Genomic DNA, 17,809 nt, shown 5'->3' with positions numbered 1-17,809 from the left:
TCCACAGCTTATTGAGAGGGGAGGGGACATGGTGCCGTTCACCTCTACCACCTGTTTCCTCCCCTCCAAGTAAGATTGCATCCAGCTCGATGAGGTTTCGTCGAATCCGATTGCTCGGAGCTTATCCAACAGTATAGCGTGGTTAACGGTGTCAAAGGCCTTCTGAATGTCCAGCATGACCATGCCGCAGTATTTGCCCGCGTCCACCTCATGTTTGATGTGGTCGGTCAGATAGAGAAGGCATGTGTCAGTGGAGTGGTTAGTTCAGTTACACTGTCATGCTAAGTCAACTACATAACTATTAAAGATGTGAATCTTACATTAACTCACAATTCAATTTGTGCCAATCTATTCTCAATTCAAAACAATTTTCAAAATATATTATTGGGAATATAAATGATAATAGAAAATATGGTAACATTAGAGTTCTCAGTAAGCTAACCGTAGCACTGAAGTCTATATAGCTTTGAGTAGCATTCATGTTGAAAAGGTCACTTCATATTTACGATGAATGTTGTAAGTATAACAGGACTTAAGTGATAGTAACAAAAAACAAATTGTTTTCAATCAATCAATGTTTATTTATATAGCCCCAAATCACAAATGTCTCAAAGGACTGCACAAATCATTACGACTACAACATCCTCGGAAGAACCCACAAAAGGGCAAGGAAAACTCACACCCAGTGGGCAGGGAGAATTCACATCCAGTGGGACGCCAGTGACAATGCTGACTATGAGAAACCTTGGAGAGGACCTCAGATGTGGGCAACCCCCCCCTCTAGGGGACCGAAAGCAATGGATGTCGAGCGGGTCTAACGTGATACTTTTTCCGAAGATAAGTACACTTTTCAATACATTGTCATGCTAAGTCAACCACAAAATCACTACGGATGTGACTTACACAAACTCACGATTCAATTGGATCCCAATTTTTGGGGTGACGATTCAATTTGGAATTATTATCAATTCAAAACAATTTTCCCAATATTTTGTTCGGCATATAAAAGGTAAAATAATTCAGAGAGTATGACAAGGTTAACGTTCTCAGTAGCTTTGCTGTAGCATTGAAGTCGATTGCTTTGAGTAGCATTTTTGTTAAAAACGTCATTTCACATTTACGATAAATGTCAAGTGAAACCATTTTAAATGACAGTAACGAACAACAAAAGTTTTTTGTTTCATAGATAAGTAAATGTTTTATTACATTGTCATGCTAAGTCAAATACGTAACTATTAAAGATGTGACTCTTGCAACAACTCACGATTGAATTTGTTCCAATCTAATATCAATTCGAAACAATTTTCACAATATATTATTGGTAATATAAATGATAGTAGAAAATGTTGATTATATGGTAACATTAGAGTTCTCAGTAAGCTGTCCACAGCACTGAAGTATATAGCTTTTAGTAGCATTCATGTTAAAAACATCACTTCATATTTATGATGAATGTTTGAACAACAATCTTTTTTTTTTCGAAGTACATTTTTCAAAAATGTTCATACTAAGTCAACCACAAAATCACTACGGATGTGACTCTAACACCAACTCACGATTCAATTGGATCCCATTTCTTGGGGTGACGATTGGATTCAGAATTGTTCTCAATTCAAAACAATTTTCCCAATATTTTGTTCAGCATATATAAGGTAAAAGAATTTAGAGAGTTTGATAATGTTAGCGTTCTCAGTACCGTTAGTTTAGCTGTAGCACTGAAGTCGGTAACTTTGAGTAGCATGTTTGTTGAAAACATCATTTCATACATACGATGCATGCTGTCAAGTATAACATGGCTTACATGACAGTAACAAAAAACAAATTGAGTTTTTTTTCAAAGATAAGTACATTTTTCAATACATTGTCATGCTAAGTCAACTACAAAACTATTAGGGATGTGATTCTTACACCAATTCACGATTCAATTGGATCCCAATGCTTGAGATGACGATTTGATTCAGAATTATTCTCAATTCAACACGATTTTTACAATATATTATTTGCCATACAGACGGTAATACATAAACATTTTCAGAACAAGTTACGAAAGCTACTCTTGGCTGTTAGCATATGCGCAAGTGATGAACAGGCTACTTGGAAAATTTAGTAAGCTAAACTACAAGTTACTCTCGATTAAATGTGGCTAAGCTACAGGGGAAGATATCCCCGAAGAATTGTAGCAAGCTACACTACAAACTTTATGGCAAAAATTTCTAGCTACATTAAAGCTACATTTAACAGCATTTCTATATATGGGCCCACATGTATAATATGAATGTTAATGTAACAAAGAGTGTAAAAATATTACTATTAACTATCTGTCATTTAGCTGGGGACACCCTACAACTACCTCTATGTATTTATTTTTAGTTTGCCTTTTCTTTGGCCCACCCCTATATTGTTATTTTCTCTACCTACAGTAAAAAAACTGCATTTATCTATATCTTGATATAGAACAGTTGCTAATGGTATGTGCAGTAAAAACTCAACTCACCTTAATTTGTGTTCCACGTCTTTGATGAAGAGAGCAGTTATGATTTTGGTTTACAGAGTAAAAGCTAAGGTTTTAGGCATTGTTTTCTCTTTGATACTTTTTATTTAGTAGATTGCACAGTTCAGTACATATTCCGTACAATTGACCACTAAATGGTAACACCCGAATAAGTTTTTCAACTTGTTTAAGTCGGGGTCCACGTTAATCAATTCATGGTTTCTCTAAACCCGTACATTTGTCTAAATATGTCTAAGGACAATCATTATTGTGGGTTTCCTGCACGTCGCCTTCATCACTAAAGTAGAAATATAATGAGCGGGAGAGAATCCCTCTGACATTTTCAAGTATGTTTATTCATTTTTGAGCGGTCAGCTTGAAGCGTTCCTCTGTCTTTGACTCCCTCGTCGTCATGTGTCATGAGTTTCGTGTCTGTTATGAGTTTTCTTACTTAGTTTAGATGCATCTTGATTGGCCAGTCAGTCATGTTTCATACCGTACGATTATGGATGTTCTCCGTATATATGGATGTTCTCGTTCATCCAGGCCGTTGTATTTTCTCCTTATTTTTTATTTTTTTGGCTTGGATTCGCAGTCCGTTTTTTCTCTTTATAGCTTGTAGCTTTGATGTAAGCTACCTCGCTACACGGGTCTAAAAGTAGCTGGGGTACCGGAAAAAATACGTGTTAAAGAAGTGACTTAGCTACCGGAAAATACTTACGACCTAATGACCTCCAAAACGTCTTTAAAAATCGATTCTTAAGCATTGTGAATCGATTAGGGATTGTTGTTTTAAAATAAATTGCGATTCAAATGTGTATTGATTTTTCTAACACCCCTGTAGCCATGTCTTTCATTGATTGTTAAAAACCCTTGTTAGAAGTAGTCAAAGCCTTTAGTTATATCATTTATCAGTCATTTCCAATTTAATTTAAACTGTAAAAGTGTGGTTGTGTGTTGTTCCTATGGATGCCAATAAACTTCCACCACTTTCTCCTCTCAGCATGTGCGAGCGGCCAAAGATCCACGTCTTCCTGGGGGCCCCTCCATCCACGCCTGGCCCCGCCTCAGTGTCTGACTGCGGCATGGAGACGGGCGAGAGACCATCCGGCCGCTGGCGACACCTGGAGCTCACCTGGCGGGAAGGGCGACTCCTCCCTGCAGGTGAGGGCGCTCTGAGACACTTCACGTTATATTCCCGGTAGGCTTGTGCGATACCAACGATACACAATATAAATATCGCTGACGATAGCGCTTTTAATCATTGTCATAATGCATTTTGATGACATTATTGTAAGGGTGCACAAAAAAAAATCTGTTTTTCTTCATTCAGATTCTAAATCGATTAATCACTTAAAAAAATTGATTAAAACATTTTTTACTTTTGTAAAAATACTTTTTTTGTTGTTTTTGATCTCAGTTATTCAATTTTTTATGTATTTTTTTCTTTTTATTAATAATACATTTTAAAAAAGACGTTTTTAGGTAATCTCAATGCAAACAGATAGACCTTTTATAACATCCATCCATCCATTTTCTACCGCTTATTCCCTTTGGAGTCGCGGGGGGCACTGGTGCCTATCTCAGCTACAATCGGGCGGAAGGCGGTATACACCCTGGACAAGTCGCCACCTCATCGCAGGGCCAACACAGATAGACAGACAAAATTCACACACTAGGGCCAATTTAGTGTTGCCAATCAACCTATCCCCAGGTGCGTGTCTTTGGAGGTGAGAGAAACCTGTTTTGAAAAAAATTAAAATATTATATCAAATAATACATTGTGAGAATCGATATCGGAATCGAATCGAATGATTCGGTGCCCAGAGATCCACATCCCAATGTTCTAGCTGTGTCGCGCAAATTCGACACGGAATGCAACATTCTCGCCACCGTGCTCGCAGCCAATGTCCTCTCGACAGTGCCAGTCACTAATCCTCGCCTCCATGGCAGCAAATAAACAGTTTCTTTTAAGTTCTGTTATCACTGGAGGACTCCACACCATTGGAGGATACGAGAGTCCATGTTAATTGCCAAGGTGGAGTTCTTGAATGTAATAAACAGGGGTAGTAGGACGATACAAATGTCGAGCGTAATGATACCAAGTATAGTATCAGTGTTTGGTGGATACTACAGTGATTACTTTGCAATTTTTTGCTGTCAAAAGCATCTTTCTTTTTTGCCGTTATTGTTTACAAACTCAGGGAGTAGGTGCCTGGACACAGGAGTGCTTTACGTGCAAAAACAAAGGATTTAAATCAATAGTAGTTTTAAATATACTATTTACTTTATTTACTCCAAATATTGTGTGTGGTAAACAGTAAAAATAAGTGGAATATTTAATTGATATTGTTAGACCCTCATCCTGTGTTTTCATAATTGTGATAAAAAATATAACCAGTTAATTACCTTGAAAATTTGAGTATCAATATCCCTGTAAGTGCTTGGTATCAAATCGATACCCACATTTGTGGTATGGGTTAAAATTAATGTCAAGTATCCAAACATCAGAAGAATAAGTGTTTAGTGCTGTTATTTTCAAACTGTGGTACATGTTGTAAACAGGCTCCATGTAGTGGTACAACAAAGAATCACTTGATTAAAATACCCTGTATTATTTTCCCAAACACAGTGTTACTGTTCAAAAATGTGTGTGACGTTACAGTGGCCAAAAATATTATACATACAGGTTAAATAAAACCTCTGCCTGGTTTTTAATGAGTCTTTAGGCCTACTACGCTGCTGTATTTTAATGTTGGTCATTATGGTGGTATAGTGTATTCTGAGGTGGTACTTGGTGAAAAACATTTCAAAACCTTTGGTATATGTTTGTGTAGTTAGAAACATGTTACAACACTAAGTAACCAGCAAGAGTGGACAACAAACGGATTTACATCCGAATCGCTATTTTCATTCATCCCGATTCTCAATAGTCATGATTCTCAAAAGTGAATTTTTTAAAATTTTTTACTTATTTTATGGATGAATGTAGTTAATCATAGAACTGCCAACCAATGCTGTTAAAAAAGTATTGATTTTGAATTGAGAATAATTTTGAATCGCATCTTTACCCCCAAGAATTGAATCTAATCGTATGATGCCCAAAGATCCCCAGCCCTAATAACCAGATATTAACGGTAAATTAACAAGTACATTAGTAATGGTTTTGTGTAAATAATAAAACCAGGACTCATTTGTTCATCCTCAGATGCAGAAGGAGTGCATCATCTCCCACCAGACCAGAACGAGGATGAAACCGCAGATGAGGGTGGTTTAGCCTCAAGAACCAAATGGACCAGAGAGACCTTCAAAGAACATCGCTCGCACGCTGGCGAGGAAGAGCGTCCTGCGCTTTCTGTTCACGAGTATCTGGACTCATGTTTTCCTGCTGTGCAACAAGAAGAAACCCGAGAACCGTCACTCCACAATCTGTCTGTCGGGAGCCAGTTTCTCGTGACCTGGACTCTGAGTCAAGCGTTGATTCTGAGAGATTCCCAATCAGCCAGCAGCCCGCCCCAGAGCCCTCAAAAACCCACCCAAACATCACCGTCCGACTCCTCCAACACGCCGGAGCTTTTCAGTCCATTAACTCGCTCTCCCGGGGGTTCCGGTGAGCTCTTCAGTCCGGAGCGGCGGGCGAAGCAAGGGGGCGTGGTCTTGGAGACAACCTCACATGGAGTGTTGTGCTCCCAGGAGGACAACAGTCCGCCCTCCAGTCCCGGACTCAAAAGAACTCGCCTCGCTGAGGACGACAGGATGGAGGCGTTGCACGGAATCGGCACGGCAGGGGATCGTGGTTCCACCACACTTCTCGCCCAGTGTGATCGAGCGGCGGTTCGGTACGAGGTTCTGGTCGCCGTTGTACATCCGTGTCAGCTGAAGGAGGTGAAGGTGAGTTGTGGCCTTCAACAAAGGAGAAGAAAAGGAAGTCATTCTCTGTTTTCCTGTCTTTTCATCGTAATGATACTCCTTATGGCAGGGGTGTCCAAAGTGCAGGTCATTTTTTAACATTTAACATTTTTTTTAAACATTTAAACCAGCGACACCAAAGGGGTAGAAAATGGATGGATGGCATTTGGAAAATACTATTCAAAACATAAGAATTGGATGTTTGCAATATTGACACTAATAAGTAGGGGTGGAAAAAAAATTTTGATTAACATCCGAATCGCAATTTTTGTTCTTCATCCAGATTCTGAATCGAAACATAATTTTCAAAAATGTATTAAAAAGAAAAAACAACAACAAATATATATATATATGTATATATATATATATGTATATATATATATATATATATATATATATATATATATATATATATATATACACACACACACATATATATGCATATATATGTATCTATTATTTATTTAATGTATATACATTATTTAAAAAAATATATATATATATATATATATATCGAGCACTATTCTCTGGATAATCCAATTAAGACATATATATATGTATATATGTATATATATATATATATATATATATATATATATACCGTATTTCCTTGAAATTGCCGCAGGGCATATAGTTTGGTTTGTGTTGTGGTTTGTGCAGCCCTTTGAAACACTAGTGATTTAGGGCTATATAAGTAAACATTGATTGATTGATTGATATATGTATGTATTTTTTTCTACAAATCTAATTTTAAACATACATGTTTATGCCATCTCTATGCATCCAGGAGGAGTTTTTCTAACCTGTAACCTGTTTTGAAAAATATCAATATATAGTATTAATATTGATTATTATACCAAATAATACATTACGAGAATCCTGTTGAATCGAGTATCGAGTCTTAATCGAATCGTCACCCAGGGAATCGTACCGAATTGTTAGGTGCCCAAAGAATCACATCCCTTCTAACACAAAGCTGCCATGCAGGCAGTTTTTTTAATTTTAAAAACAATCATTGCTCCAAAAAAAATCATTAGAAATCGGTGGATGGATCGGAAGTTGATTTGTAAATTTAAGCGTTAAAACTAAATATAATATATATTGATTTATGACTTAACATTTTCATAAGTGGGGGTCTTTTCTATCCCCGAGAACTTTTGTGGGATTTATCTTCAACTGTCACTGTATAATAACACATAATACATAATAATGAATCAAAATCAATATAATGAATTATTTACGCAGTTTAGGTTCCAATTATTTCACATCGAATATTCCATTTTGAAAAATGTTTTGGGTAAAACTCATCGATATTTTGTATTTTTGGCCTAAGAAATTAAGGGTGGCAACGGATAAATCTAAAGTTGATCTATAGATATTTAAGCATTGAAAGTAGAAAAATATATAAATATACATAAGACTTATGTTTAAAGCTTGGATGACTGAGACCCCTACTTCAACGTTCACCCTAAGGCAGGAGTGGGTAACCCAAAATGTTGAAGCAGCAAAAAAAAAAAAAATCTGTCTGGAGCTGCAATATATGTTTTAAATTGAAGGTAACACATGCTCTAAGTGTCTTTATTAGCCTATCCTATCAAAATTACTGTGTCGGCTACAAATACATGAGTATTCATGATTAAATGTTTACTTTCCCTGCAGCGCATCCTGGAGAGAATGTCGCACCATGTGACTACTCTGCTACAATAGTAATGTAATATGTTTCGTTTGCATCAAATTATAGAAATACAATAAAGAAATCTGATTTTCTCATGTCATTTCTATTTTGAGGTATCGAAAAAACTCCTACAAAATAGGTAATGCGTAATAGGCCATATATAATTTCAAACATCCCAATAGAAACAACGTCCTTTTCATTTCTCGATAATGCAACACAATCTTCTTCTTTTCCCCCTTCTCTTGGCAACAGACAGAATGCAATAAAACTTGGCCCGCCGTTATGAAAATAAAACAGAATTTTGAAAAGGTAAAGTAATTAGAATAATGTGCACTATCCTTCAACCTGCGCAACATAAAACAATTATATCCCTTTGTGTCATTCCAAATATATATTGACAACATTCAGAAATGACTTTCTAAAAACAGCCACAAACGTGTGTCGGAGGCTGACGCCAATCGTCCTTGACAGAAATATTGGAATAGAATATTTATTCCACACATTTTTACAGCATGGTATCATGTCTGTCCTCCTACGGGAGTCATATTAAAACAAAAAAATATATTTTTTCACATCTTTTTCCATTGTCATGCATTTCTTAATAATCAAATAAAGAGCTGCATGCAGGATGCCAACCCCCACCCTAAGGGTTACAATAAATATTGTGTTGGTTTTGAAAATAAAAAAATATTACCGTGGCCCCCGTATGCTTTGATTTTTCACTGTGGAAAAAGTTAGCACACCCCTGGCCAAAGGTGTTGCTGGAACCTACCCAATAAAGTAAATCCCTCCAAGTCAAAAGTGAACAGCATGGCGGTCCATCAAGTAGACAATACAGCTGAAAGCTTTCTGAACTTTGACCTCGGCCAGTACCCTTCATGCCCTCTTGCTCTGACCTCGAAGGTAAAGTCCGGACCCTCCACCGGGACCCTGATCCCTCTGGCCACCATGGTGGTGACGGACCAGTCATCCGTGGACATGAAGGTGGTGCTGTGGCGGCAGGCGGCATTCTGGGCCTTGGCCGTCGGCGTTGGAGACGTTGTGTCCATAACAGGTACACAAACACTTTGACAGGTGGTGCTGTGGCTCCTCCCTTGAAGACCACTTCGGCCAATCAGGAGTCCGAAGGAAGTCTTAGCTTTCAAAGTATAGTATTACCTCAACTTAGGAGCTCTTAACTCAGAACACTTATATCTGAAGAAAACGCCAGCCATTGAAATTCATTATCTATTATCTATATCTATTTAATTAACACATCTGTTTAGGTCAGGCTAATTAGAAATAATATTTTTCTATAAAATAAATACACTAAATTAATAATATGTTTCTGAACTAAACTGTCAATAAAATTGAAGTGCAAATGAAAATATAGCTTCCCGACTTGAGTCATAATTTTTGCGCTTAACACACTTTAGCTCCCGATTTCATTCGTTTGTTTGCGATTGACATTACTGCCACAGGTGGTGTAAAAGTGTATTACAGATGTGTACCGCTGCGGCTCATACGGACCAGAGTAGAGAAACACATGGTTAAGAAACACTGCCTGAGAGAGTGGACTTCTACGGTATCTCCTTCCAGCTGCATCTCCGTCAAACACAGCTTCTCCATATTTTCATGGATAAATGACCGCCGTTTGTACTGCATATTATTTTAACATCCACGGCTGGCGTTTTGGACTCACTCCGCTTCAGTATGATGCCGACTTGCACTGCTACGCTCCAACTGCTTCACCAAGTTAGCTAGCGACACTCTCTTGTCATGTACTTACTTACTTTTCTTTCTTTAATTCAGTGCATATTCTCTACCTCTTCGTCTGCGCACTTTGCTCATGACTCAAATGTTTGCTTGCAACTCAAAACACTTTGTTTCCCTTGTTTTTTTAGGCCTGCAGCTGCATGAGGACACCTGGAGGGGAGAGAAGGTACTGCAGTCCACGTTCAGCAGCAAGCTGCTCAACTTGGGCCACATTGGTTCAGCCACCTGTCCCACAGGTAGGACTTTATAGCCCCCACTATCACAGTCCCTATTACACTCACACTTTACCCCAGGGGTCTCCAACACGGTGCCCGTGTGCACCAGGTAGCCCGTAAGGACCAGATGAGTAGCCCGCTGGCCTGTTCTAAAAATAGCTCAAATAGCAGCACTTACCAGTGAACTGCCTCTATTTTTTTTTTGTTTTATTTATTTACTAGCAAGCTGGTCTCGCTTCGCTCGGCATTTTTAATTCTAAGAGAGACAAAACTCAATAGAATTTGAAAATCCAAGAAAATATTTTAAAGACTTGTTTAAATAAATTCATTTATTTTTTTACTTTGCTTCTTATAACTTTCAGAAAGACAATTTAAAAAGAAATACAACCTTAAAAATTATTTTTAAAAACATATACCTTTTTACCTTTTAAATTCCTTAATCTTCTTTCCTGACAATTTAAATCAATGTTCAAGTAAATTGATTTGTTTTATTGTAAAGAATAATAAATACTTTTTATTTAAATTCTTCATTTTAGCTTCTGATTTTTCGACGAAGAATATTTGAGAATTTTTTTTTTCAAATTTATGATTAAAATTCCAAAAAATTATTCGGGCAAATCTAGAAAATCTTTAGAATCAAATTTAAATCTTATTTCAAAGTCTTTTAAATTTCTTTTAAATTTTTTGTTCTGGAAAATCTAGAAGAAATAATGATGTGTCTCTGTTAGAAATATAGCTTAGTCCAATTTGTTATATATTCTAACAAAAAATGCAGATTGGGTTTTAACCTATTTAAAACATCCATCCATTTTCTACCGCTTATTCCCTTTGGGGGTCGCGGGGGGCCGCTGGCCCCTTTCTCAGCTACAATCGGGCGGAAAAAGTGTCGTGAAAATTCTAAAATTAATCTTAATCAGGAAAAAATACTAATGATGCTCCATAAATTCTTTTTTTAATTTTTTCAAAAAGATTCGAATCAGGTAGTTTTTCTCTTCTTTTTTTCGGTTGAATTTTGAATTTTGAATTTTAAAAAGACGAAATTGAAGATAAATTATGTTTCAAAATTGAATTTTCATTTTTTTCCTGTTTTCTCCTCTCCCAATTAAGTGTTTTTTTCATCATTTATTCTCTACAAAAAACCTTCCGTAAAAGTAAAAAAAATGTACAACGAAATGACAGACAGAAATACCCATTTTATATATATATAATTTATTAAAGGTAAATTGAGCAAATTGGTTATCTCTGACAATTTTTTTAAGTGTGTATCAAACTGGTAGCACTTCGCAATAATCAGTACCCAAGAATTAGCTCTTGGTTTCAAAAAGGTTGGTGATCCCTGGTCTACCCCCTCTCCAATGCCAGGTGGTCATCAGGTTCACGCCCGCCGCGTGGCGTCTCTCTGTGACTACCTTCAGGAGCGGCGCCCCCTGTTGCTCTCTGTGCCGCCCCGCCCGCCCCAGGACTTGAGGCGGCTGCCATACACCCCCTTCTGGGCGCTGAGGGTCAACACGCTGGTTCACGCCGTGCTGCGCGTCAAACACGCGCATGTCAGTGCGGGTGAGTGGGGTGACAGGCAAGGGGAGGGGCCACGCCGCCTCACGCTTGCCTGATGATATCATTCGCTGCGTGTGTTGCAGAGTGGCGAGGAGAGGCGGAGTCTCGCTGCAGGTCGGCTCTCGAGCGTCAGGCTGTCGCGACCGTGGAGCAGGCGGACGGCCGGCGGGGAGCGCTGCTGCTCTGGGGGGCAGCTCTGGACTGGCTGCCACACTTCAGGACACATAAAGGTTTGGTTCTTGTTTGGACCCACGAAGGTTTTACCCTGACCAGCATGTAGACTGGATTGTCACGCGGTCCCCTTCAGACGCTGTCTGGGATGTCCGAGTTCTCCTGGTAAGAGAAGGCTTGACGTCTGACCTCCCGGAGCTTCACACCACCCCCTGGAGCTCTATCCGGCGTGTGGACGCCGCCGACAGCAGGCTGCAGGACTTCATGCGTGGAACCAGCAGCTGTGTGGACCTGGATCTGGACACTCTGCTCTCCCAGAACTACTCAGGTGACGGATGCAGGTTCTGCCACGCTCCATGTCCATAATCTACTGCACGGTTGGATGCAAATGTCCAGCTACCGTATTTTCCGGACTTTAAAGTGCACAGGTATATAAGCAGCACCCACCACATTTGAGGAACAAGATGTTTTCCATATACTAGTCGCACCGGACTATAAGCCGCAGATATATCCATCCATCCATCCATCTTTCTTCTTCCGCTTATCCGAGGTCGGGTCGCGGGGGCAGCAGCCTAAGCAGGAAAGCCCGGACTTCCCTCTCCCCAGCCACTTCGTCCAGCTCTTCCCGGGGGATCCCGAGGCGTTCCCAGGCCACCCGGGAGACATAGATTTTACCAACGTGTCCTGGGTCTTACCCGTGGCCTCATACCGGTTGGACGTGCCCTAAACACCTCCCTAGGGAGGCGTTCGGGTGGCATCCTGACCAGATGCCCGAGCCACCTCATCTGGCTCCTCTCGATGTGGAGGAGCAGCGGCTTTACTTTGAGCTCCTCTCGGATGGCAGAGCTTCTCACCCTATCTCTAAGGGAGAGCCCCGCCACCCGGCGGAGAAAACTCATTTCGGCCGCTTGTACCCGTGATTTTATCCTTTCGGTCATGACCCAAAGCTCATGACCATAGGTGAGGATGGGAACGTAGATCGACCGGTAAATTGAGAGCTTTGCCTTCCGGCTCAGCTCCTTCTTCACCACAACGGATCGTCCACTCCTCCCCCATTCGTGAACAAGACTCCTAGGTACTTGAACTCCTCCACTTGATATATACGTTGTGAAATTAGTTATTTACACAGAAATGTTTAGTAAATATTTATTTACATACCGTTATTGTTTCCAAATGGTGTTCTGTAACACGGCAGTAAAATGGCTGGTCAAACAAAACAGAATCATTGTCATAAACCCACTAGCTGCGCAAGCTAGATCTCCAATCAGCTAAACAGACTCAATAACTACACTGTGAAGTTTTAGTGAATTTACAAAAACTAAAACAATACAAAAATAATAACATTGTAAGTTAATAATACTAACATATATATAAACGTATTAGCATACTAGCTAACGCTAAAGACGCTAGTGTCATTACATTACAATATTACGTACAAATAGGCACAAAAACACTCCTACAGACATCACACATGGGACGCTTTAGTAGGTAAGAATATTTTTAGTTAAATTATAAAACTTTGCAAGAATCTATAAGAGTATTAACGCTATAAATGGCTAGAAGACAAAACGGCACTTATACTTCCGGTTCAAAGCTCTGAACAGCAGGAGTTCACATTCACCCAGCAGCACCTGCTCTGTGCGAACTCGTCTAAAAGATTGCACCATAGTGCAAACAGTAAACACACCATTTGAGTGTCTTTGCATGTGTTGAATGAAAACTATTTAGCTGCACTCTTTTACAAGCCGCAGGAAAAATGTAGCGGCTTATGTTCGGAATTGACGTAAGTATTACCTCTGATTGGGCCCTCCCTTCAGTAGGAAAGTGTCGACCCAGATTCTTTCATTTTAAGGCTGTCTAAGGTGATGGCAGGTGACAAGAAATAAAGATGGACAATTTATTCTTCACAAAGGGACTAAGTACAAACAATAGCAATACGAGCACTGCAGAGATGGCCGAGTCGTCTAAAGCAGTGGTCCCCAACCACCGGGGCCGTGGTCCGGTTGGTACCGGGCCGCAGAAGAATTTTTTATTTAAAAAAAACAAACAAAAAAAACTTTTTTTTTTTTTTTTTTTTCATTAAATCAACATAAAAAACACAATATACTCTTACAATTAGTGCACCAACCAAAAAAAAACTCCCCTTTTCATGACAAAGAAAAAAAGGACACACCCTCCTCTCCTGGGCCGCGGGACAAATTCTTAAGCGTTGACCGGTCCGCGGATAAAAAAAGGTTGGGGACCACTGGTCTAAAGCACAGAGGAATCTCTACAATGGTCGCCCGTCTCTTATGCTTTTGTCCATGTTGCAGCCCGCTGTAGCAATCTGGACTTGATATATTTTTATGAAAATTAATTGAAGATTTTTTTTCTAATCAAATTGGTCAATTTAATGAATAATCGTGGCAGACCTGGTGGGGGAAGGGAAGACCCCAGGGAAAATGCTTATCAAATTGTTTTATTCATTTTTGTTTTGTAGATGAAAGTTTTACATGTTGTGCTCCTCAGGTAATGTTGCTGAATAATTTGAGTAAAAAAAAATAATTATTACTTATTTAATTGTATTGTTCAGTATTAAATGGATCAGGTTGATACATTTTTTTAGAGTTTAAATTATTTAGTTTTATTTTATTTCAGGCAAATTGATGCACTTTAAATATTTTCATTGTTAATAAAGCAATTTTTTTGTAAGTTTATATGTATTTATTTGTATTTTTACAGTTAATAAGGATACAATGTAATGCAGAGGTGTACTTATAACACTTTTATAGACAAATACTATTCATGTTTTCTTCTTCCTGGGGGAGGGTAACTATAATTATTGATAACAATTGAGCTGCATACTAACGCAGTGTCGTCCCTTAGGAGACGTGGAGCTCAGAGTCCAGATCATCAGCTTCCGCTTCCAGCCTTCCCACAATGCACCACAGCCGACCCTGGACAGCTCCACGCCGCAGCCCGGCATCCTGGCGGCACTCGGCGGCGACATCACATACTCAGGCTGCGGCCGCTGCTCTGCCGAACTGGAGACCGACGCCAACGGAATTTATAGCCCTTGCTACCCGTGCCTGCCCTACACCGCCGTGCGCCGCTACTACAGGTGACACCGGCGTCGCCTAGCAGGGGCGGGGCTTCGCATGTTTTGAATGCTTTGTGTGGCTGTCTACAGGCCCGGTGTGTTGACAGCTGTGAGTGGGCGGGGAAACCGTAGCGTGTGCATCCAGGTTCCTGCACTCGCTGTCCAGAAGGTTCTAGATGCTCCACCTGATGAGCTTCACAGGAGCTCAGGTGAGACCTAAAGAGTCATAGGTCAACATGTTTGATCTCTGGTTTTGATGTACAGGTGTATTTAATTGTTTCTCAGCGCCGGGTTCTGAAGTGAAGCAGATCCAGGTGGTTGCACAAAGGCTACAGAACCTCCTGAGCCTTCCAAAGAAGACCGTCATCGTCTCGGTGCGCAGCCTCTTCCTGCGTGATGAGAACAGCGTCCCCATTAGTCAGGAGCTAACACTGCTGGACCTCCACTTTGCCCACACGTGAATTATCGCCCGGCGAACCTGCTGGACCACCTCGGGTCAGGCCAGGTCAGGTTCGGTCTTGTTTGCGTGAATGGTAGTTTTACCGGTTTAAAGCTACAAACATGGAGGGGAGATGATTTCTTGTTGCTCTAGCAACGTCTTCATGAAAACCTTGGACTCTTAGTGTACCTCTATTTTCTCCTACATGCTCCTCCCCCTAGGAGGAAGAAAACATTACACGCCCCTCCATGACAATAAATATTAAAGCTGTGAATTCTTAGGCATCACACGATTCGATTTGATTCTTGGAGGTAACGATTCAATTTAAAATCGTTCTCTATTCCAACATATTTAAAATTTAAAATCTATACTTTAATTACATTAAATAGATATCTCTGATAAATTTCCATATGACTTACAAGGTTTCCCCTTAATGTAATTGAATGTGGCACGCCGCCACAGCAATTTCATTACCGCCAGACTTTGCACCCTGAAAATAAGGTTTTTTTTTAAACTCGAAAACAAATTAAATATATATTGTAGACCTCCAAAGAAATCACACAAAGTCTGACGCAATTTGTAACTTTTATTACCAATCTTACAACCGCACAATTCCAACAGGTTTTACTTCCCATGCAAACACTTCTGTCTCCGCAATTCCACGGACACACAACACTTCATTCTCCGCCAATCACCTTTCAGGCACGGACGGCGTGTTTGCAAACATTACCGAAAACTGCGCTGCAGAAACCGGATGTAAACAAAACGAACGCCATTGTCAGCATGTCTGTGATGTGGACGGGATTCTTATATATATTGCAGATATATGTTATTGTATATGTTGAAACAAATCTGTATCTACATTGTAAAAAAAGCAACAATTGAAAACATGACAAAACGATAATGTTTAATACTAATTAACAGATTGGTTTTTAAATGTATGTTTGCTGATTTCAGGGTGACCATGCCCCTAGCGCCACAGGTATCTTGGCAGTCTCAGGGAAATCCGGACGTGAAGAAAAAAAGTCAAATACAAATAAGACAGACGTATCCAACACTTCTCTTTTCTAAAGTAAATGTGTACAGCAGATATAATCTACATCAACAATATGATTGGTCTGGGTAGCTGGCCAGCACAGTGGAACAAAAAAAAAAAAGTTTTTTTTTTTATTGATTAGGAACTGTTACAAATAAGAATCCCGATTAATTTGAAAATCTTAGCGTCATTGGTCAATAAAATTGTTATAAGTACACCTCTGCATATCACTGTGTTCTTAACATTAAATATAGATCAAATTGCGAAAAAAACAGTGATATATTATATATTTTATGTCGGACTAAAAACTAATTGGCCTAAAAACAATAAAATATTTTTTTCAATAAAAATACAAAATCCATATTTCAACTATCAATACTTGACTCATTTGAACCATTTGATACGGAAAAATAAAATGAAACTCATTAACTCAGCAACATTAACTCAGGAACAAGATATATAAAACTACAAAACAAAAATAAAACAAATTTGTGCAGGATTTTCTTTTTAATAATTGAAAGAGAAAGTCAGGATTAATGGCACGACCTCTCAACGTGTGGTCTGGAACATGATGCCGGGGTGACACACACCATTTGAGAAGGCTTGTGCACCCTGCCATCCGTCAGAGTGCAGCTGGGATAGGCTCCAGCCCCTCGGATACCCCAAAAAGGGGCAAGCGGTAGAAAGTGGATGGATGGTGTAAAATAAGACATTACAATTTTAAGATGTGTGCACTATATTTATAATTCCATCATTTACAAAAAGTATAACATTCAAATTGATCCGTCAGTGTCCAGATGTAAAAAAAAAAACATCTTTTAAGCCGAGGCACTTATACTCTCTGCCAAGCTACAATGTCTCGATAGGATACTCTACGGTGGTCAATTGTGTTATTTTTAGCGCAGTTTAGCTGGACTGTCAAACACCACACGGAGAATTCTGTCCAAGGATGTGCTTTTCAGTCGGCTTCGGACAGTTAGTTTTGGGAGGTTTCTTCTGCCACGCTCATCAGGTCGTCAAACAGATCTGCAAGCAGGAACATTTGCATTAGATTACAACCTGCACAAATACCTCTTTGTTTTCAATTCACATCAGTCCGCCTTGTGTGTGAGAGGACACGTTAAGGAAATCGATGAGGTCAACGTCTGCCATCGTAGTCTCGTACCTCCGTCACTTAGACCGGCGCCTGGTCCGCCGCCACTTAGACCGGCGCCCGGTCCTCTCTGGCCGTCCTGCTCGTTGAACAGTCCATGAAAGCCCGATGGCTTCTGCTTTCTGTCATCGTCGCCTCGGTCAAGAATTTGGGAGAAGAAGTTTCCTTTGTCGTCGTCGTCGTCTTTTTTCTTGTCTCCAAACGAGAACATCCCTCCTTTGTCCCTGTCATCATCTTTCTTGTCTCCTCCAAACATGGACATAAAGCCCCCTCCCCCTCTGTCCTTGTCTTTGTCCTTGTCCTCTACACCGAGGGCTTTCTTCACCATGCCT

General features: G+C 39.7%; 1 protein-coding gene across 4 annotated transcripts in view; it reads left to right on the top strand.

Annotated features, from left to right (window-relative positions):
- Nucleotides 1-17,809, top strand: part of shld2 (shieldin complex subunit 2) — a 23,157-nt gene extending 5,348 nt beyond the window's left edge. For 2 of the 4 annotated variants that reach the window (XM_061911431.1, XM_061911430.1), the window contains exons 2-11: nt 3,495-3,655; nt 5,700-6,382; nt 8,979-9,129; nt 9,959-10,066; nt 11,408-11,602; nt 11,683-11,829; nt 11,907-12,098; nt 14,636-14,870; nt 14,940-15,058; nt 15,135-17,809. In XM_061911431.1, the coding sequence (XP_061767415.1) occupies nt 3,496-3,655; nt 5,700-6,382; nt 8,979-9,129; nt 9,959-10,066; nt 11,408-11,602; nt 11,683-11,829; nt 11,907-12,098; nt 14,636-14,870; nt 14,940-15,058; nt 15,135-15,310 (2,166 nt within the window). In that variant the 5' untranslated portion in view covers nt 3,495 and the 3' untranslated portion in view covers nt 15,311-17,809. The remainder of the gene's footprint in view (nt 1-3,494; nt 3,656-5,699; nt 6,383-8,978; nt 9,130-9,958; nt 10,067-11,407; nt 11,603-11,682; nt 11,830-11,906; nt 12,099-14,635; nt 14,871-14,939; nt 15,059-15,134) is intronic. The other 2 variants (XM_061911432.1, XM_061911433.1) reach the window with 2 other exon arrangements.

This window comes from Nerophis ophidion, linkage group LG09, assembly GCF_033978795.1.
Source record: "Nerophis ophidion isolate RoL-2023_Sa linkage group LG09, RoL_Noph_v1.0, whole genome shotgun sequence".
Taxonomy (NCBI): Eukaryota; Metazoa; Chordata; class Actinopteri; order Syngnathiformes; family Syngnathidae; genus Nerophis; species Nerophis ophidion.
Note: the sequence above shows the minus strand (reverse complement) of the source record. Positions and strands in the feature narration are given on the sequence as shown.